General features: G+C 36.9%; 1 protein-coding gene across 6 annotated transcripts in view; it reads left to right on the top strand.

The window, feature by feature from the left end:
* Positions 1-13061, top strand: part of cadm2b (cell adhesion molecule 2b) — a 247117-nt gene that overhangs the window by 198014 nt on the left and 36042 nt on the right. For all 6 annotated transcript variants that reach the window (XM_084126048.1, XM_084126049.1, XM_084126046.1 and 3 more), the window contains 2 exons: positions 7304-7456; positions 10037-10174. In XM_084126048.1, the coding sequence (XP_083982174.1) occupies positions 7304-7456; positions 10037-10174 (291 nt within the window). The remainder of the gene's footprint in view (positions 1-7303; positions 7457-10036; positions 10175-13061) is intronic.

Raw genomic sequence — 13061 nt, 5'->3', positions numbered from 1 at the left:
AAGATTAATAGCAAAGAGTGTTCCATTTGTTTGGTTAATTTTTCTAAGAATGGTCATTTTAAATGATTTAAATGTGATTCATGTGCATCATTACTGAATAACGTTTAAGGAAGTTTCAGTTTGTCATCTTTCATATTAAATGTTTTATTAAAAATGTATGCATTATTTTACATATTTAAATATATTTTATGTATTATATTACTGTGTTTTGTTATATTGGTGGACATACATGAAAACACAAGATATGGGAATACATGCCTTTATTTTAAATTATATATATATATATATATGTTTCATTTATATAGAGCCTTTCCCAAGCTCAAGGACGCTTCACATAAACATAAATGATTACATATATTATTTATTATACAAATTATATTATTTAGATGGTTCATCAAAAGGCTTAAAAATATTTAGATAGAATTTTTTGAGTTATATCACCTTCTCCAGTGTTGATATTAAAATAGTTTTCGGTAATTTAAATAAAGCTAATAGAAAATAAAATATCAGTATAAGATAAACATGACATTGACATGAAATGAAAATTAGAAATATTTGTCTACATATAAATATATTTTTTAAAACTACTAAAAATGAAAAAGCACATAACAAAATTACTAAAACTTAAACTAAAATTAATATGAAAACTAAAAATATAAAAATAAAAGTGGTGTAACTCAAAATATTAATAAATGCTGTAATAGCATGTGCATGATACTAAAATAACACTTGGCCAAGCCCTAAGCATGAATGATAAAAATCAATTCTGGTAAACAAAAGATGGTGGACAATAACCCATAAGCCACTACCCTTGTGCCCTTGAGTGTGGTGCTTAGCCTCCCCTCCAGGGGAATTGTTGCTGTAATAAGTGGACTGGTTGGGATAAAAGCATCTGTGCAGCTCGTGTGGTTGGCCAAGAGTTTGGGGATCCATTTTAGCCCAAGGCCATTAGGAGAGAAGCGCAGCTATGATGAGTCGCAACCACTGAAAAATCGACAAGCACCATATGTCTCCCTCATCGTGCACTATTAATGTGATCACAGTGTATGATTCATCATGCTAGAGCCGGATTAAATTAGAATGTATATGTCTATTGCTCCACTGTAACATGATGTAAAGACCCTGCGTATGGGAAAACAGCACCTGCAGAAGGTATTAGTTTTTGCACTTCATAATGAGAGATCAAACTACCCTTTTAATGTGAAATGTAACCTCACAGGTCCTGAATAATTTATAGTTGCTCTATTGTGTGGTGCGGCGTATGTGTTTTTACCAGATGTGTTTGGGAATATTGATGAATTGGAGCTGAAATCCGACTCTATGTAACTGAGACTGTCTATAATGAGCGTAATTTTCAGTATACATATTGATGGCGATTTTTTTTCTGTGATGCAGCAGTATTAACTGCTCTTTCAGAGGGTATCTCAAATGCTTCTGGCGCATGATTCCTGACATTCATTAGAGATGTTCAGCTCAAATTGCAAAAGGTCAAATTGCAGAGTGGGCTCTTAATTGGCCTGCGGCAATCAAAATGTTGTTATGTTCTAAATTACTGCATTAATGGACTCGTTAAATCGCTTATTAGATGAGAAGATTCAAAAGCGAGGAAAATGCAGAGGAACAACACGAGGCGCTGTGACATTGCACAGTCGTCTGGTCATGTTTAAGTCTACAAAGGTCTCCAAGGTTGTCAGTAAATTGTCTTTTCCTTACACTTTTTGAAAGGGTTTATGTAATGCTGCTCTCTGATGGGTATTTTCAGGTATACTTGTATCAGCACATTCTGCATTGTCAATTCCAGCTGGTCCCTTGTGTACTATTGAGGCCATCATGATTTATATTAGCATTCACCTCTGTGGGACAATAAATGTGAGAAATCAGACTGTGATAATTTACCATATCTGTGTGGGGCAAAATCCTATTCAGGAACAGATGAAAAAGTCCAACACGCATTCAACTCACAGAATAGTCAAGGACAACAAGGATACGTCCAGGATATTAAATACATCTTGAGTGACTCAATATTCAGATAAGTTTCAGGCATATTTTAGGCACAGATTATATAATTATTTAGACTAGAGCAACTCCAATGTCTTGGGTTCCATTCCCAGGGAATGCATGAACCGATTCAATGTATACCTTGAATACAATGTAAGATAAAAGTGTCTGACAAATGCTTAGATGTACATGTACAATGAAATGACCTCAGCTACAGTCTGACCACTGAAACTGTTTCCTAGTGGTCACAGCACATATGCACCACAAATATAGAGTTATGGTGCTTGAGTGGGAAATGAGGGTTCAAATTTGACTTGCAACATTTCCCATTCTCATCCCCCTTTCTTTTCCACTTCACTTCTGGTCATCCCTCCGCTTTCAGCAGGATCAACGGGACTGAAACGGCACTGCTCCATTCTCAAGGAAATCAAACTCAAAATGTTGCTTAAGTGCTGCATCCCGTGAAACACTACACTTATAGACTCTACTGTAAAAAATTCTGTTTTTCACTTTGTCTAAACCACACTTTTGACTCCAAAACTTCTGGAGATAAGACAAGTGAAACAAGTCATCCCCATCTAACATTTCCACACTTAGTTAAATGTCATTTTTAAAGCTCATCACCTCACATAGAGCCAAATGGGCCTCTAATGGGCTCCTATCATTATAGCATTACCAGTCAATAAATGAAATGTTAAGTGCTGTGTGACATTTCAGCAAGTCTCTATTTGTAGCTTAGCATTAAGGGTGTTGTAGGCAGAGATAAGGGGTGGTTTCTACTATGACTGTATTAAGTTCATTTGGGTCTTACATCTCGGTTGTTGATGAATGTGAAGATGGACAAAGGTTGATTGAGTTTAACAGTATGCTTGGTTATTAACTAATGACCATTTAGGTTGATGTTCACATAGTGAAAGATCAGTGGTAAAACACCTTATGTAATGACCTTCAAACATCATAATCATCAGGTCTAATTCAACTTCAATGACCTACAACGTTTGCGGGGATGCTTTAAACAGAGTTCCTCTTTAGGAGGGTAAACAACAGTTAATCCTGTCTGATGAAACAAACTGCATGTTTGCATTTTCTGTTTGCCGTTGCATTTCTGGATTAGCTGTGGATATTGTACGCTCTGAGTCTCAATTTTACATGCTCTCAGTGTAATACAGCTCACATGAAAGCATTGTGTTCTTCGACTGACCCAAAAATGTCTTGTCTTGTGTTCTGATATAGCAAAAAGCTTGATGAACAAAGGCTAACTTTTTTTGATGCAGCATAAGAAACTAAACCTTAGAGATTTGTCAGAGAGAATTGGGTTCTGGTTTAGCTCTTTTATGCGCAGTATCTATTCCCCAGTGTTAGTTGAGAAAGTCTAATGTCAAATTTGACCTGATATGACTTGGTGTAAAAAAAAGTCTCTAATAATCCCACAAGTGTTCAAATGTCATCGTGTCAGTTGTTGCCCAGTTTATGCCTTGCACCCGGTTCATAAGATCTGTTTTAACCTCCGATCATTGGCCACCTGCAGTAGAGCACTTTCTTGGCCCCGAGAGCTGCTGGGAAGTAGCTTCCTGTCTACGATGGAAGTACAGGCTCACGTCCCTTCAATAATCACAGCCTGTCCAGATAGTGACCAATCACAGCTGGCCGTTAGAGCAGCCTAATTGCAGAGAGGAGGACTTCTGGCTTCTCCAAATGTGTCAATGCCAAGATCGGCGCTGCCAGCTGTGGGACAGTCACAGCCTCAGGGCCTGTCACTCATGTCGCCCGTTTTCCGTCTCCTCGTCAGATGGAGTGGTCTGATTATGTCAGAGTAGAAGCTCGGCTCCAAAGTTGGATGTTAAATGTGGTTTCAGAGCCTTTTGCGGAAAAGTGCTGGGAGTCTCTCAAAGTGCACTGCCAAATGATTGTTCACAAGAAAGGTGCGAAGACATTTTGTTGGCAGTTCTTTTCCTTCCAAGACCAACAACACCAAATATATCTAAACACACTATATTATGCAACCGCACCCACATTCGCGTGCACTTACGACCTTGAAAATAACATTCACAATCTGCTCCATTATCCACTGTTGTCCTCTTCAATTCGACTGCATTTCTTTTCGCCAAGTTTTTATTTGTGCGCCATATTGTGTTTTAGATAAAAGCACAACTCAAAGATGCTAAATAGGGGTTCGCACCATCAGGCTGTTGTAAGATTGCTCCAGCCCAAGGGAATGCTGGGATGTCTGTCAGGTCATCTACAAGTCAGCCTTCCCTTCTTCCCCGAAAATGATAGAGAAGGACACAAGTTCAAATCGAAGGATTTATACTGCTCTCTAAGTGGAATAAACCGTGTTGAATAAGTCAGAAGGATGTTGGAAACCCACCATTTCATCATGTCGACTTATTTAAGCTCTGGGAAAAAGAGCTTTGTCAGACGTTGGCATTTCACGGAGGTTGTGACAGATTGGAGCTAACTCTGGGCATCTGGCAGGCTTTCGATTATTTTTTTTGGAAATGTGGATGCGGAGTTTTGCCAGTCCCTGTTGGCCTGAGTTGAATTGATAACAGTTGTCTGTAGGGTTATTCAAACCTTTGAATACTTGTTTCTGTCAATGGATTCAGGATAATGTTTTGAGCTTGACACCATTGTGTCAGAATAAAATGCAGCAGTGTAAGTGAAATGAACCAGCGCATCACGAGTAGTATCAAGCTCTTTTTGAGAGTAGTATTCACATCTTCATTTGACCCTGGTGCAGAAACAGATTTGACCACTGAAGGAAGTCTAACTTCAGACTCTGTGTGGGTGGATCTTTTTTCTTCCTCTCAATATCTTTGTTCTCTTCTCTGTCGTTCTTTTCAACGCCCACATCCCTATATGTTATCGTTGAATGACTTGAATGGAAACCGCCAAGCGTTTTAGAGTCTAGGCACTGTACCATCAACCCTCGGCTGTGGTACAAACAGCGACTGTTCCTCGCCTTGGCAGCTTATCATCACCTTTGTGATGTTCGACGTATGAGTGTGTGTGTGTGTTTGTCTTTTCTGTAAACAACAAGAGAGCGCACTCTTTTCTTCCATTCCTCCCTCTGTGTCTGAGGAAGATAGAGGGATATGGGCTGGTGAAAATGTGTCATATGTTCATAAGCTTTGATGGTCCTTGTCTCGCCGGGTTTCGTTGGACTCTATCAGCAGGCCCATGTGTAGCGTGAGCCCAGACCTGATCACCTTTCCTCCCTTTATCCAATGCCGCTGAGTCTCCGTGCCAAACCATTCCCCCTTCCCCCCTAGGCATTTGCCATCTCCACAAATCCTCTGTTCATTCTCTATTCATAACTCAGCACACATTCAGAGGGAATATTTAAACAGTCTTGACACATCCTCTAAAAAGATGCGAAAAGATGCGTCTTGTAGCGTCAGATTATATTGTTTGGAGACATGATGCTTTTTTAACATGAATGTACATTTAAAAGGCTTTGAAAGACGACACAATTGTCTCTGCTGACATGTAAGTAAATCATTTTTTTTGATTTGACATGTCAGTGTGTGCATGTAACAATGTTCCCAATAGGACGTTGAACACGTCTGTGTGGAATTCCCCAGTGTTACAGAGTTTACAGAGACCAAAGCGCGAAAGTCAACGTGCTTTTGTTGAAACAAACCATGTCTAGACTCCCTATACAATTCATAGCATATGTCTGTTGTTATATATATATATATATATGTGCATGGAATTGTTCACAATAAGACCAATAAAATGCCTTTATGAAGAGAGTCAATTTTGCTTCCATGGTGACTTTAAAGCCAAAAGGTCGACTTAGATGAAGCAAAAGGTGTAGGCTACAAGATGCTAAATGAAAAGTCTCAGTTTCTCTTGCTTTTTTTTCAAACAGCAAAATACAAGTGGATTGTGCATTTCAGACAGTGTGAGGTGATGAATAAGGTGACCTTTCTGTTCACCAGTCTTTCAGATGCCAAAAGCTCTTCTTGGAAATTGCAAACATAATGAATGAATGGCTGCTTGTGGCTGAGAGGTAGAAAGTGTTGAAACTCTAGTTAGAGACCGCAAATGGCTTCAGTGTGAAGGTGACAGTCAATCGCAGTGGATATTCACAACAGTGGGACTTTCAAATACGTTTGGGTCACGATTATGTGTACAAAACTAATCTCATGAATAATTCATAATGTCATGAATAAGTAAGTGAACACAAGTCTTAAGCTTTACCTCCAAGATATTTCAGCTTGAAAACCTCTAATGTTTCCAAAAAGACACTGGTTCACTAATAAAAAGTACCATGGTACTACCATATTTGGACATGTTCCGTGCACTAATATTTTTATATATTTAGTGCTTCTCAAACTGTGGTTGATAGAAGCCAGTGGGCAAATTTGGACAGGATTCAGGTGTTAATTTTAAATGGCAATGCCCTTAGAGTTTCAGGACTTAGATATTACTTCTAATTCAAAGGATGCTGTATTTTTACTGCATTTTACATAGTGTCTGCATCACTATATTGGGGAATTAGGACCCATGCAGATCACAGGGCTTTCCAAAAACAACCTTATTTTCACCAGGAGGTCTCCCATCCAGGCATTGACTAAACTACACCCTGCTTAGCTTCAGTTGGGAAACTATTCTGATATTCTTTAATGCACTTTCAAATACAATGTGACACTACGGTACATAAAAAAATGGTGATAGTGTAACAGATGTGTAATGCATGCTGACAGTGTTGATTAAGAACTTTAGTACATGAACTTTAATATAAGCAGAAAGGTGCCCACTTTTCATTATTAACTTTGTAATATATTTCTTGTTTATTTACTTTCAAAAATAAACCCACGCTGCGAAATATTCTCTGGAGTTAAAAGTGTGACAATTACCCCCGGTCTCCCGTGTATATTGTGTCATCCTTGTTTGAGCAAGAGAATGTGTTTCTTTGTCTTTTTGGTTTGTTTCTCCCCATGATATTTACATGTGTATTTTATCTAGAGGCATACAGTAGATTCATCTTGGCCATTTATATGAGTTTCTCATTGCCTCAAGATTGTTATTTCTATCATTACTTTTTCATTTGAGATATTATTTTTGTATGCCTACTCTTTATGTTTTGAGGGGACAAAAATAAAATTCCTTTCTTTTTGTGTCCTGAATCCTTCTCGACCAATTCCATTACACACGCCATCAATCGAAATACTAAGGTTGATACCAACACTTTACCATGGAACCACTAATATACTTTTTTTTTTCAGGCAATGTGATTTTGACTGTTTCTCCAATGTCATTTTTATCTTATTGATTAGCTATTGTTTTTATATCTTAGCATTAAGGGACAACCGGATTGAACTGGTTCGAGCCTCGTGGAAGGAGTTGACCATCAGCATCAATGACGTTACTCTGTCAGATGAAGGACAGTATACATGCTCGCTCTTCACCATGCCTGTCAAGACTTCCAAGGCCTTCCTGACTGTGTTAGGTAAGACTTCTCATAGATCACTCTCCCTCTCATTCTCATCAATCTGCGCTGTTAAGGTCAACACACTCATCACTGATCTTGGGTCAGTGTGTTCTCTTCCTTCACATGATCTTGTTTTCTTTTAGCCCTTTGGTGACACAGAGAGTGATGTAAATGAGAGAATTTCACACTGGCTGATGGAGTCATTAGATGTGTCACTGCTTTGGTTTATAATCAGCTTGTGCACTTCTTACTCTGTCCACCTTAATATACCACTTTTAACTATACATATTTACTACGTCCACTAGGGGTAAGACGCAATAAATTAATGAAAAAGGTACAAAAGGCTTCCAGCAGGCCGTCAGATCAAAAGAACCGAATGGCGAATACAAAAGAAGGCGAATACAAAAATGATAATATTAATTTATTGTGAATCACAAAAGTAAATAACAATAAATCGGTTAGGATTCGTTAGAAGGACCCAGGGACCAAACGGAAATGATATAACAATAAAGTAGAATTCATTAACAAAAATGAATAGAGAAATAAATCAATAGAGTGGTATTCTCATCAGGGAGACCCAAGGCCCAAAATAACAAACAAAACCCAATCTAGCGAAATTAAACAGCAACGTAAATAACCTAACACAAAGAAAAGAAAATGAACTACAATAAAGCTTACCAAACTACGCTCATCAAAAACATAGAATAAATAAGTTCCAAACAAAAGAGAAGGTCTCTCCTACATTATCACATTCTGAATAAAACACACAACCAAAAGAAACATGAAAATAATATTTTGATCTGGCGGCTGGCAGGAAGTCTGAGCCATTGCGACCGACCCGAAGCCGCGACAGTTCCCTCTGCCAAGCGGAAGAGGAGCTTTTAAAAGGACCGCCAGCTGATCATCCAATTACCGCTGGCAGGCGGCAGCACTGTTAGCAAATTAGCAATGATCTGAAACTCAAAGAAAACATCAAAAAGCATACACAGATATTATAAAGACACAAGGAAAAATAAACATAACATAACAATATTGTTTAAAGTAACTTTACTAACAATGCTTGTTTTGTTTTGTTTTGTTTTGTTTTGTTTTGTTTTGTTTTGTTTTGTTTTGTCGTGGTGGGACTACTTTTATCTTATGTTTGAATTCCACTTTTCACAAAGCATATTGTTTAAAAGTAACTTTACAGGCAATTGTTTTTTTGTTTTGTTTTGTTTTGTTTATCCAACAGTGGTGGTACTGCTTTTATAGTATGTTTGGATACCACATTTGTTTTGTTTTGTTTTGTTTTGTTTATCCAACAGTGGTGGTACTGCTTTTATAGTATGTTTGGATAACACATTTGTTTTGTTTTGTTTTTTTTGTTGTTGTTTTTTGTTTGTTTTTTGTTTATCCAACAGTGGTGGTACTGCTTTTATAGTATATTTGTATACACAGATATTATAAAGACACAAGGAAAAATAAACATAACAACAATATTGTTTAAAGTAACTTTACTGACAATGCTTGTTTTGTTTTGTTTTGTTTTGTTTTGTTTTGTTTTGTTTTGTTTTGTCGTGGTGGGACTACTTTTATCTTATGTTTGAATTCCACTTTTCACAATGCATTATTGTTTAAAAGTAACTTTACAGGCAATTGTTTATCCAACAGTGGTGGTACTGCTTTTATAGTATGTTTGGATACCACATTTGTTTTGTTTTGTTTTGTTTTGTTTTGTTTATCCAACAGTGGTGGTACTGCTTTTATAGTATATTTGTATACCACTTTTCATAATGCATATTATTTAAAAGTAACTTTACTGGCAATGGTTTTTTTTGTTTGTTTGTTTTTGTTTATCCAACAGTGGTGGTACTGCTTTTATCTTATGTTTGAATACCACTTTTCACAATGCATATTTTTTAAAAGTAACTTTACAGGCAATTATTTAGTTTTCATCCAACAGTGGTGTAACTACTTTTACAGGTGGATCAATTTCTTTAGCGTTATTACGGCTTTAGCGTCTTTACATGGTTATTGAATATATAACATTACAAAGACAAGGCTAATAAGGAATTCTGACACACTAGTCCCATGTTAACATGTACAATGCTTAAGTCATTTTGCTAATTGTTAATTTTTAACACTTGTTCTTGTGCAATACTGGAATAAAATTTATTTATTTTTTTAGGACGAGTCTAAATCTTTTCCATCGTAATCAGAAGCAGTGAACACAGAACATCCATTTAATCCCCCCAGATATGATTGTGTCATTGAACAGCTGTCTGTAGGGTTCGAATTGATGTACATTAAGAAGAGACCTTGGCAAAAACTAAAATCTTTATCTCTCATCCAAATGCTCTCTGTTCTAATAAAATCACAAAATTCTATAAAGCAGAAAATAGAATTGATATATATCTACAGACAAACATATATATATAAACTCAAAAAACAAAACAAAACAAAAAAGATCAAAAACAATGTCAGTCAAGCCACATTTGAACTTCAGGCAAGAAATATTCCTCTGAATCAGTTCATGTTCAGGTGGGGGGCTGAAATCATAGAATCTCCCATGTTTCCATCAGTGCTGCCTTTAATCCTCCTCTTCTGTTTATATATCAGGTGTTCCAGCAAAACCAGAAATCACAGGCCTCTCGAGACCTGCCCAGGAGGGGGAGGACGTCACACTGACATGCACCACATCTGGCAGCAAACCGGCTGCTGACATCCGATGGTTTCGAAACGACAAGGAGGTGCAAGGTAAACAAATCCCCCCGGATAGCCTAGAGCTAACTGTGTGCAGTGAACAGTTGCACATGTTGTCAGAGTGCAAGTGGTACATAGTGTGTAATGTGTAATGTTACACTAGCATATTTTTGAATTGTGCAGCTCTTTACAAAGGTTCTCACAGCGTATAGGTTAGTATTGTATAATCCTGGACCTTGAAGGTGAAGTGTGTCATTTTGCAGTGTTGAAATACTTTCTCCATTCTCAGTTTAATGTGCATAGACTGGACTCGTTTGTCAAACACATTTAAATCACAATTCTTAACAAAGGACATTATTTCAGGTAGTTTCTACGGAGCCCCTAAAGGGGTATGGTGGTGGAAAAAAGATAGGAGATGGGAGGAAAAATAATAAATAATAAGTCAATGCTTTAGCATTCTCTCGCAACAGTTTTGCATTCTCCCGTGAAACTATGCCTTTTGAGCTCTTTGCCAGCAAACGCAAAGTTTCTCGGCGGAATGCAAATGTTTTTGGGAGAGAACCCAAAATTTCCCGGGGAATCGCAAAGGTTTTGCGAGCAAACGCAAATGCACGTTTCTTGTGGGAACGCAAAACATTTGCGAGAGAACGCAAAAGCATTGACAAATAATTTTCCCTCCTATTTTTTTCCTTCACAATGTCCCTTTAGGGGCTCCATAGGTTTCATATACTTTTGAAAAACGATTATTTTATAAGGATTAAATTTCACAAAATCTGAAGGAAAAAAAAGTTGTTGTTTTTTTTATAAATATAAATATCATTTAATTTTTGGGGAGTTGCACAACATGACATGTTAAAAAGCATTAAAATAAAATAAAAATATTTGTTGAAAATACAGTAAAAACTGTGATATTGTTAAATATTATTACAATTCAAAAGAAAGATTTTCAATTTTCATACATTTTAAAATGTAATGAATTCCTATGATCAAAGCTAAATTTTCAGCATCATTACTCCAATCTTCAGTGTCACATGACCTTCAGAAATCATTCTAATATGATGATATGCTGCTTGAGAATTAACAATGTTGAAAACTGTTGTGCTCTTTCATCAGTTTGTAGAAACTGTGACAAAAAAATCAGGATTCTTTAATGAATAGAAAGTTCGAAAGAAAAGCATTAATATTTACAGCAATAAATATTTTGTAATATTATAAATGTCTTTACTGTCACTTTTGATTAATTGCATCCTTGCTGAATAAAAGTATTACTGTTTTTTTTTTTTTTAAATCCCTTATTTTAATCTTAAAATATATTTTGCAAATATATTTTATGCATATATTTTATTTGTATAGTGTAAACATCTATTTCTGACAAAAAAACCGGAATTGATTCTTTGAGTCAATCAAATGTACAGTAGTGCAGCATAGCACAACACATCAGTTCAACTTTAACCAATATGTTACCCCAGATATCCCTCCGAGGGCTGAGGCTCACACATCTCTGGCAGAAGCCCCTGGTTGTGTTGATTGATGGCCTGAGACTCCGTTAGACAGGACCGACTCAGAGATGGCATTCAGGCAAGCCATAGTTAAAGGCCAGTGGCACACAGGAACATAGCATCACAGCCAGACTGCCTGTCACTCACTCCAATTCAAAGGAATCTCGCTCTATGATCTGATCTTGTGAGACGTGCTTCTAGAGACCAGCACGCTGGCCCAAACAGAATATCTAACACGTGTGATACCGCTCACTTTAGGATGGTCAGGGAGATACGAAGCCTTGTATCGGGTCACATTGGTGGATACCCTGGCTTCCGTCGACACAACTTTCAGTGCGGCCTGTGCAACTCTTGAAACATAAGCACAAATCCAGGATCTCCTGAGAGCTTATTTACCACAGATGTTTGCCAGTGTTTTAAAAAAAAAATGTTTTAGATGCAATTTACTTTATCTGGATCTGTGCTAAATATGCTATACTATTTTCCTTCTTTCGTGTGCTTTTCATGCTGTTTTAACACATCTGGATAGGTTTGCACCTTATCCACCTTAAACTGGGACATGAAGGTTGAAATAGGGGGTTAGTAACTACAAGAAATTTGTACTTAATTTGGTTGCACAATTTGTTACTTAGTGCCCATTTACTTTTAAGTTTTATAGTTCGCCTAAAAATGAAAATTCTGTCATCAATTACTCACCCTCATGTCATTCCAAAAAAGTTAGACTTTCGTTCATCTTCGAAACACAAATGAAGATCTTTTTGATGAAATCTGAGTTTTCTGTCCCTCCATTGACAGCTACGCAACTACCACTTTAACGCTTCAAACAGTTCATAAAGAGATCGTAAAACTAATCCATGTGAATTGAGTGTTTTAGTCAAAATTTTCTGAAGAGACTCAATCACTTTTGATATTATGAACAGATTGAATTTAGGCTTTCATGTTATCTGAAGAATAATTGCTTCTACTTATGGTAAGGGGTTTAAACAAACATCAACATCAAATCGTCCTGCACTAGTTGTGTTAAAAACACCTTAAATCATGCAGATTGAGGGGGGATATGCTGTTACTTTTCTAAGTTTACGGAGTCCTGCACATGACATGCGGACAAATATATATATCGGTAACAAATTAACAATTTGTTCCCACGAATTAAGAATTCATTGTCTCCACGATTTACTAAAACATAATAAATGATCAGACCGTATAAAGGAATCAGACTTCCAATTAGAAAAAAAAAATCCCTTTTATTTACATTGCAACATTATGGGTGAGTGTTTTTGTCAGTAAGCAACAATCCAGAATACCCTAGCAACCACCTGCCATGCCACTCAGAACACCCTAGCAACAGTTTCGGAATGCACAAAAAAAATACTCAGAACATCTTAGTAACCAAATAGCAGCTCCTTGGCAATAATCCAACATCAAAATGTAAGAGTAAAAGT

This window comes from Abramis brama, assembly GCF_963993115.1.
Source record: "Abramis brama genome assembly, chromosome: 10".
Taxonomy (NCBI): Eukaryota; Metazoa; Chordata; class Actinopteri; order Cypriniformes; family Leuciscidae; genus Abramis; species Abramis brama.
The sequence above is the reverse complement of the archived record's forward strand: the minus strand, read 5'-3'. Positions and strand labels throughout refer to the sequence as shown.